Here is a 9405-nt window from a genome sequence, read left to right as displayed (position 1 = left end):
CGATCCCATCCATCCCATCCACCAGGCTGTGCCCATGCAGGGAGGTTCCTGCTGGGAACACCCCCAAATTCCCCAGCCTGCCCTCTGCAGTACCTGTAGATGATGCTGTTAACGGAGAAGGTGAAGCCATCGAAGGAGTTTGCCACCACCAGGAAAGAGTCGTCTCCCACCGAGAAGAACTCCCAGTCCAGGGCACTGGGGATGAGATAAGCAGAGGGSMRKKRRGKKRRSCCYKKKKTYRARGGRGGGCTGTGTGTCCATRGGGCTGAGCCTGCCCCACCCCAATCTCTGACACCCTGGTGACACACAGAGAACCCTGCTCTTCCCAGCTCATTCCCAAAAGAAATTAATCTTCATTCCTAAATTCAGGGCCATCTCCCAGCTCCCACAGGGATGTGGTGCCAAGGAGCCATCACTCATCATCCTCCCCACTGGTGTCGGTCCCTGGGAGTGTGAAAGCCTGCAGGAAGCCTCCAGGAGACCAGTGAGTACAGTTTTAGGCTAAAAGAAGAGAGGCCCTGGCACAGGGTGCACAGAGAAGCTGTGGCTGTTCCATTGCTGGCAGTGTCCAAGACCAGGCTGGACAGGGCTTGGAGCAACCTGGGATAGTGGAAGGTGTCCCTGTCCCTGCCCATGGAATGAGATGGACTTTCCTTTCCAACCCAAACCAATATGGGACTCTGTGATTCTACGAGATCTCTGCGTCGCTCAGGAAAAGGATGTGAACTGAGGAGAATCCCAAACCCTTGCCCAGGTACCTGTAGGTGAGAAGRTCCTGGAATTTAACAAACATCTGGGCCGTGATGTTCAGCTCGTAGATGGAGGAGTTGATGGCRTAGAAGTTGGAGGGTTCTGGCATCCCACTGTCGTAGCTGTGGCTGTTGGCTACGGCCAGGAACACTCTGTCCCCAATGTGGAAAACCTCCCAGTCGGCAGCGCCAAACGTCTGCGGGGAAGGAGACCATGACAAACTGGACATGGCTGCCCTGTCTAAACCCAGAAGGGACTGAAGTGTGCAAACCTTACCAGGATGGACTGGAAGAGCTGGAAAGAGCCACTGAGCCAGATGTAGATGTGGGAGTAGATCCTGGTGGATGTGCCATTGAAGGTGTTRGCCACAGCCAGGAAGGAGTAGGGCCCGATGGTGAAAAACTCCCAGTCGTAGGCTCCCGAGGTAGGAATGGTCTGGTTGGCTTCAAACAGCCCTGTCCTGGGGTTCCACCTGTATATCACACTGTYGATGTTGTGGTTGTTCCCTGGAGGGGACAGACAGACAGATGTGCTCCGTGAGGGAAAGGAACGCTCGGTTTGTGTAGGAAACCAAACCCAGAAATGCTCTCAGGTGTGTGAGCATGTGCCAGCAGGTCACCAGGCTGATTGCAAGTGACCTGTTGCCCCCCAAGAAGCAGCCAAAGTGATTCTACAGCCACCATCCTCACCGAAAGACCCCCCTCCTCTAGACCTCGTGCCTCCATCTCTACCTGGAGCCTCCATTCCTACCTGGAGCCTCCATCCCAAGGGACACACCAACAGCTGGTTCCAAGAGCATGGTGGCAGCTTGGTGGCAGCTTGGTGGCAGCTTTCCTGGCAGAGCAGGGCCAGGCAGGTGCTTTGTCCCCACACAAGCAGTGCTCCAGGGCACCGTGCCAGCAGCCCAGGGTGACCAGGCTCAGCCAGTTGTCCCACAGGGTGGCCAGTCCCAGCTGTGTCCCCAAGCTCAGGACATCGGGGGCTTCCCCCCAGCCCTAAAACACGTGCCCCATCCAATTCCTGGGCTCTGCTCTAGCACCCCACCCCCATGCCTGTCTGGGGTCCAGCTGGTTTTAAACCCTCACTGCAGCAGAAGGGACTGGGGCACAGAAAGGCTGCAGGAATAATGGAAATGGCCACATGGACAAGGGGCAGCTCCTCAGGGACTGACCCTCCAGCCCCCTMTAAGGGAAACACCCCCAGTTTGGCCTGGCCTTGACCCTGGTGTGGTGTGACAGCCACCAGGGTGGGTCTGATCCCGAGTGGCCCTGATGGATCACCAGCAGTGACACAGGGAATTCCAGCCCAGCTCACAGGTACCCAGAGCTGCCTTGTGGGTGCCCACAAGGATCTGGCTCCACAAAAAGCTCAGCCTGGGGTGCCACCGGATTATGTAGTACTGGGATAAAAATGAAAACAAGGAGAGAGGTTCAGCACAGACACTGTCCCCACTCCTGTCCTTGTCCCCTGCAGGCAGAAACCCAGAGGGTGGCTGTGTCAGACACTTGCCCAAAAGCTTTTCTCTCCTCTGCAAGGCTTTTTTGAGCTTCCTGAGGGACTCCACATCCCAGCTGTGTGCGCCTCCCTGGCTTTGCCCTGCCCTCTGYTCCACCACAGCACACACAGGGAGGGTGCTCTGAGCAGGGAGTGACATCTGGGACCTGCCACAGTGCCAGACATCACCCCAATACCCACAGGGAACGGAATCCTGAGGGCTGGGTACCTTCTCTGTGGTTGACCACGGCGAGGAAAGCCTCTCCCTCGATGACAAAGGCCTCCCAGTCCCGGGCGCTGTGCGTGGTGATCCGCTGGTACGCGATGAATTTCGCTTTCCTGCGGCTCCACTTGTATATCACAGAGAACTCCTGACCCCTCTCGTTCTGCTCAAAGTTTGCCACTGCCAGGAAGATCTGGGAAGGGAAAAGCCAGGACAGGTTGGTTTTCTGCTCTTGAAGGAGCACGGACATGAACACACAGAGGGAGGTGGGATGGAGGGCAAGGGATGGAGGCGGCTGGTGTGGGACAAGATGGCCCTGGCTGGGGTCCTGGAGCCGTCCCCAAGCAGCTCAAAGTGGTGACAGGGACCCAGCGGCCTGTGGGGGTCATTGTCCATGGCCAGAGGGAGAGCTGAGCTGTGTCCACTCACAGTCCAGGAATGGGAAGCATGGACATGAAACGTGCTGTGGAAGGAGAGGGGTTCAGCTGCCAAACCCTCCTGCAGGGAAAGGTGGTTCAGAACACAAAAAGGCAGCTGTGATAATGATAACAATGACAATAATGATGACAGTGCTCTGAGACAAAACATTTTCCAGGCTAAGAAACCCCTGTGCACGTGTGAGGCAGGGAGCACATCCCAGCTCTGCGCTGCTCCAGGGTCCTGCAGATGGAGCAGCAGAGATCCTGGCCCAGTTTGGGCCACAAAGGGGCACAGGGCCACAGCCCACAAGGAGGAAAGAGTCAGTGGGGGTGTCTCCTGCCCCTGGATCCTGCCAGCACCAGCCTGGGGCTTTGTTCAGCCAAGGAGCAGCAGCAGGTCCCAGGGCAGGAGCGAAGTGCTGACACCCACACAGATGTGTCCCACTTGCCCTGTGTCCAGGGAACCCGTGCTGCTGGAGACACCAGTACCGAGGGTGCTCTGCTGTGACACCTCTGTGGCCACCATCTCCATGAGGAAACGTGCCAAGCTGATGGGAGCCACCCTGAGAGCAGTGTTCCCATCTCCTGCCTGTGAGGGTGCACTGGAGTGATGGAGAGCAGCGTGGGGATGTCCAGCACATTCCCAGCCCACAGCCAGGGTTTGAGCAGACTTCTGCAGAGCCCCACCATCAGGGACAGTCCCCACCACCCTGTCCCCTGTCAGAGATGGTGTCCAGCCTCATGTTCTCACCACCAGCAGGGGACTTGGCCTGTTTGTACCCAGCCAGCAGGGCTGTCGGTGTCACCAAGCCTGGAGGTGAAATTTTGCCCATCCCTCTGCACCCTGGAGCACGTGGCTGGCAATGGGGGAACCCTGCAGTGCCCCTGGGGACAAAGCCACAAGGGACCATGACAGAGGGGCAGTAATCCCTGCACAGAGATGGCTTTCCTGGGGCTCCTCCAAAGCAGCTTCCAGGCAAAAGCTCTGCTCCAATCCCAAGGCAGATTGCTCAGGGGTGGAGAGGTGTCTCCGAAGTCCTGGAATAATTTAGGAGCAAGAGAGCTTAGGAATGCAGCAGGCTGGACTCAGTGGGTCTCGAGAGGGAACTGCAGGCTCTGATGGCTCTTTAAGATCACAGGCAGATCTCTGAGATGCAGTCTCTTACTGTGCCAGGTGCTGGGAGTGGCCTGTGTGTCAACAAAGTAATAAACAGAGCAGGCAGTTCCCAGATGAGCCAGGAATCCCTGGAGACACTGGAATCACGTGTGCCATCATGACCCCATCAAAGCCAGGAGAACAGAGATTCCCTCCCTAAACCGTGCCTGAAGCTCCACGCTTCAGAGACACAACCACAGTTTAATGCACTGAAACATGGAGGCACCTTCCTGGCCCACTCACCTTCTTCCCGATGGTGAAAAACTTGCAGGACTGAGCTTGGGAGGTGGGGATGTTCTGGTAGTGCACAAACTTGCCGTCTGTCCAGCGGTAGATGGCCGAGCCCGGCGGGGTGACCCKGTTGGCCATGGCAGCGAACAGCCCCACCCTGGGGATGGTGAACACCTCGATGCCCATCGTCTCCGAGTTGGTCACCAGGTTCTGGTGCTCCTCCACGTAGTCCAGCCTGTGCTTGACTGGAGCCCACAAAAAGAGAGGGATGGGGTTAAAACCAGGTGATTTTAGCTGGGGAGGGGCCCAGCATTTGCTGCTGTGCAGAGCTCGGTGGGGCAAACGAAGGTTCTGGTGTCACTGGGCCACACCAAAGGGGTGGTAAAGGCCTGACTCCGCCCCGATGGGCAGCACATTCAGCCCCATCCATCCCTGCCTGCTCTCCAGAGGAGGGCAGGGCTGTGTCCTTCAGGAGCAGCAAAGAACCCCGTGCCACAGATTTTGATTGCTTTGATGAATTTATCCTCAAGAGAACAAGGAGGAGATGACAGGAGGAGAGGTTAGAGAGGACTGAGACAAGTATTAATGCCAGGAATTGGAGCAGAAACCTCCAGAGTGGCCCCAGTGAGAGATGGATGGGCTCTGGAAAGCACAAAAGGCAGGAGAAGGGGCTCTGGAGGGCATAAAATGCAGGAGAAGGGCTGGTGTTGGTGGCACCAAGGGGCACAGGTCAGTAAGATCCCAGCATGAGGTCTCCTTGGGAGAGAGACATGGTGCCAATCCGTAGGGAAGGACACGGGGTCCAGTTACTGCTCCAGTGAGGAACAAATGGCTCATCCAAACCCACCCCGTGGGTATCAGCAGAAGAAAACTGCTGGGAGAGGAGGGAAGGGCAGGACAGTTCAGTGAGGGGCACATCCCATCCTCCATGTCCTCTCCAGGGATCCTGGGCAGAGCCTGGAGTGCCAGTGGGTGAAATCCGTGTCATTATTGACCAACCCCCATCCARSCCAKGCTCTGGTKGCTTTTTCCATCTYGGTGCTCCCACTSTTRTCCTTACCAAGTGTCCCAGRRTGACARTGAGACCTRTGTCTGCCACCCTCCCAACCCCCCATTGCTTCTGGCTGCTGCTGAGTCTCTGTTCCCCCTTACCCACCCCACAAGTGCTCTGGCACCAGGAGCCCTTTTGGAAACCCATGGAAAGGAGCACYCCCAACACCCCGAGCGTGGCTCTCCATGGGGTGAGCTCTCCCCCTCAGACAGGGCACGAGCTCACCCTGCCCAGAGAATCCCCAGGGGGACAGAAAATGTGGAGAAGGTGAATGGACCACCCTGGATCCAGAGGTGTTCTGGGAGTGTTGTGGGCACTGAGAGCAAAGCAAAGCCTGGCCAAGCAGGGGAGAGACAGGGGGACACTGAACCTCTCCTTCTCCTGCTGATTCCCATCCCAAAGTGGTCTCAAGGGCAAATCTCAGCTCCTGCTCTGATGCAAGGGTGTCCTTCCCTTCCCCTCCCCYCAGCGGTACCTTCCAGCATGGAGACCCAGGCGCTGCCATTGCACAGGTAGAGCCCTCGTCGGGAGGCGTTGAACCAGAACTGCGCCTTCTGCTGCTTGGAGCAGCGTGGACGGGCCCCCAGCGTCACCTTCATGTCTGTCTCTGGCCGTGGAGAGGAGCAAGACAGGAGCCTCTCAGCCCACCGAGCAGAGGGGCCGAGAGGCAGGAGCGGGGGTGTCCCGGTCTCACCCTGGTGATGGGCACCAGGCAAGGGGGAAATGGGAGCCCAGCACAAATCTGGGAAGCCAGACTGGAAAAACCGTGTGCGTGGGGCCACTGACACGAGCCCAGCTCTGCCAAGGGACCCAGACAGGACCACCCCATCTCTCCAGGGAGATTTTGGACAGGGATCCCAATACACACACATTGGGAAGCAGAGGGTGCTGGGAACATCCTMTTCCCCTCTGCTCCTGCTTGGTTCCCAGCCTCACACACAGCCCCTTCCTCACAGAGCTGGAGGCTGTGGGGACACTGACCGTAGGGGTATTTGAGCACCTCGTTGCTCACGGGCTTGGCAGGGGCATCCTGCAGGACACTGGGGACAGAGAGCRTCGCTGCTTTGAAGTTGACGGCGCGGCACATCCGAGGGGTGGCATCGGCTCCCGGCAGCAGGACAAGCTGTCTCAGCAAGCCCTGGGAAAGCAGAGGGGTGGAGATCGAGCCCATCGAGATCACAGAATGGGACCTGCAGCTAACTCATGCCTTGAATTTCCTGCCTGGCTTCTGCTTGTTGCCCTCCCTCCTGGGMTGCAGGATTGGCCCTGGGATTCATGGGGCAATCTAACAGCTGCTGTGAGGGGCTCGGAGCTGCAGCTGCCTTCCTCAGGGGAAGGATCTACAGCCACCTCTGCTYCCTGCGCCACGGCACAAGCCCTGCYAGCGTAAGGGACTGRGARAGGGCTGTGGGTCACTCTATGGGCACCCCCGGGYACCCCACACCGCGGGGCACCTACTGTGAACACGCCTTTCCTCCTCCGCCGGTTGCCCAGGTAGAAGCTGGCTCTCCTCACCGACAGCGAGGATGGGAACGGCGTCTCCACCACCCTGGGGACGGGCAGGAAAGAGATYGGGGACAATTTCACGGCACTGCCGGTGACCCGGGGAGGTTCCGGTGGAGGAACATCCCCCTGCCCACCCTGCTGAGCCCCSCGACCTACACATCCTTGGGGACGCTGCAGTCCACGGTCAGCGAGAAGGAGTGTCCGGAGACAGCCAGGACGAGCGTGTGCCACTGGCTGTCGGCGAGGGACACGTTGGGGAAGGTGACGCGGGTCTGCCAGCCGCCGGCGCGCTCGGGGCTCCAGAAGAGGAAGTGCAGCTTGTCGGGAGCGTAGCGCAGCCCCAGCAGCACGCCGGGGCTCTCGTCCCCCATCAGCGTGAAGATGTACTCGTTCCTCTGCGGGAGGACACGGGTCACACCGGCGGGGCCGCGCCGTGCCCGCGCCCTGCCCGCGCCGTGCCCGCGCTCACCTTGGCGGGGCCGCGGAGCGCCCGCAGCGTGGCGATGATGGAGAACTCCTCGGGAAAGCGGTCGCAGTGGATGAAGAGCCGCGAGGCGGGGAAGCCCAGGGCGCGGGGCCGCGATGCGGAGAGCTGGAAGCCGCGCACGCCCTGCACCTGCAACACCCGCATGCCCCGGGCCAGCCCCGCGGCCGGCACCGCCTCCGACAGCATGTCCAGCGGGCGCAGGTCTGTGCCAAGAGACAGCGGGGCGCGTCACGGCGGAGGGAGGGAGCATCCCACCCTGTCCCTCAGCCCTGCCTGAGGGGCTCCACGGCCGCAGGAGCCTGGGGTCTGCCCCGAGCCCCCCATTCAGGGCCAGAGGGCAGATTTGCCGTTCAGACACCACGGCTGGCATCTCCATCCCCACGGCAGGAGCACCAAGAGTGCGGAACCATCTCAGTGAGGCAGCTCGGAATGCTGGCACCGGAGCGAGGACCTGCCAGCCGGGCAGCCCCGGGCTCCACCGGCATCGGGAGAGCCGGCAGGGATCCGATAGCACGGATTCGCCCGCAGGGCAGCTGCCCGTCCCCATCCCGGTCCACAGGGCAGTGGGGACAGCTCTACCCCTCCAGTCCCGGTTTGGGCTCTCCCAGCGCGGCCCTAATTGCACACACGCACTCCCCCGGCAGGCACCAAAACCACTCATTAGCAGTAATTATCCTCTCCCCAGAGAAGAGAACGCCGTGCCCAGCCCCAGGGCATCGCCCCGGTGAGAGCACGCAGCACAACAGTACCAAAGTGCCACCCCACGGGACAGTGCCAGGCCCAGCACCTCGGCACRGGAAGGGCTGTAGCGGCTGTGGGGTCTTCTCCGACCTTCCTGGCCTCGGACCCTCCCGTTTTTGTTTTTGAATGCTTTTCTGGCAGAGAAGGGAGATGATGCCCAAGAGATGAAGCAGCACTCGCTTACACAAAAACACCCCTGATTCCATCCCACCCCGCTGAAATCCGCCTTTTAGCTCCAATTTGTACTAATAAATCCGGGCTGCTGGGGCACAGCGGGAGAGCTGTGAAGGAGGGAGCTGGGAGCAATCTGAATGCAAACCAGCTGCAGAGGGGAAGCGCTTCCTCCAGACACGCCTGGCCAGCCCAGTTCCAGGTGGGCAGAGCAAACAGGAACGTGCTCATGTTGCTCTGTCCGGCCAGAACAGGGAGATTGGTGAGGTCCTTCCCATCCTGGCAGCCCTGCGTGCCCCCTGCCCACCCCACCGTTGGTTTAAGCTGTTCCTAAAGCAACGTCTTGGTAGGGGAGTTGTAGCTGGAACAGCTTATTTCAGAAATGCATCACTCAGGGAACGGCCAATTCCTGTTTTTCCCAGCAAAAAAGTAGAGCTGAACTCAGGCTTGTGTTTGCAGGGGGTTTTAGGAGCCCCCCAATTGCCCCTGAGATGGTGGGGATGCGCTGGGGGAGAGCTCAGCTGGGGCTGGAGGTTGTGGGCCAGGAAGGGACCAAGTCCTAAGACCAAACCCAAATCCACAAATCCAAAGCTCTGCGTTCCTGTCTGCCTCCCACAGCCGACACCACTGAGGCTGGGAGGGCWGCTGGGGGCTCCAGCCCAGCTTGGGCAGCACAAGTGGTGTCAGGGGGGTCCCGTGTGGGGTCCCCAGGATGGTGCTGGGGCCTCGACACCCCCAGGATCCCTCCAGCCAAAGCTGCTTGGGGACAGCAGGGTCATTCCCAGAGAAACTGGAGCACCTCGGGGAGGAGGCAACGACCAGAAACTCTCCAATCTCTCCCTGTTTTTCTTCTCACTTCATCTGGGCTGTAATAAAATGCAAATATAGTTTGCCATCAAACTGGGACAAGCCCCAAGGACACAGAGCTGTGCCCAAACAGCCCCAAAACCTGAGCTCGGCCTTTACTGCCCMCACAGCACRGGGATGGGGATGGGGATGGGGATYCTCTTCAGGAAACGCCGCTGGAGCTGCCCCTGGGAACGGGGGGACGGAAACTTTTGCTGCTGGGAAGGCAGAGGTTGTGTCTGTCAGAGCACAGAAGAGTCCGGGACAGGAGGGACTTTCCAGGGGGACTTCACAGCTCTCCTCTCCTTTATCCATCCTTCCCCTCCCCTC

At 59.5% G+C, this 9405-nt stretch overlaps 1 protein-coding gene across 1 annotated transcript in view; it reads right to left on the bottom strand.

The window, feature by feature from the left end:
• Positions 1-9405, bottom strand: part of TSPEAR (thrombospondin type laminin G domain and EAR repeats) — a 12154-nt gene that overhangs the window by 1423 nt on the left and 1326 nt on the right. The window contains exons 2-11 of the mRNA XM_057380958.1: positions 7300-7520; positions 6987-7225; positions 6783-6873; positions 6306-6462; positions 5800-5931; positions 4286-4518; positions 2474-2660; positions 1027-1256; positions 759-946; positions 94-195 (exon numbers count right to left, since the gene is read on the bottom strand). Coding sequence (XP_057236941.1) covers positions 94-195; positions 759-946; positions 1027-1256; positions 2474-2660; positions 4286-4518; positions 5800-5931; positions 6306-6462; positions 6783-6873; positions 6987-7225; positions 7300-7520 — 1780 coding nt within the window. The remainder of the gene's footprint in view (positions 1-93; positions 196-758; positions 947-1026; positions 1257-2473; positions 2661-4285; positions 4519-5799; positions 5932-6305; positions 6463-6782; positions 6874-6986; positions 7226-7299; positions 7521-9405) is intronic.

Source organism: Malurus melanocephalus, unplaced genomic scaffold (assembly GCF_030028575.1).
Source record: "Malurus melanocephalus ecotype Western Australia unplaced genomic scaffold, MMel_1.1 scaffold_485, whole genome shotgun sequence".
NCBI classification, from domain to species: domain Eukaryota; kingdom Metazoa; phylum Chordata; class Aves; order Passeriformes; family Maluridae; genus Malurus; species Malurus melanocephalus.
Note: the sequence above shows the minus strand (reverse complement) of the source record. Positions and strands in the feature narration are given on the sequence as shown.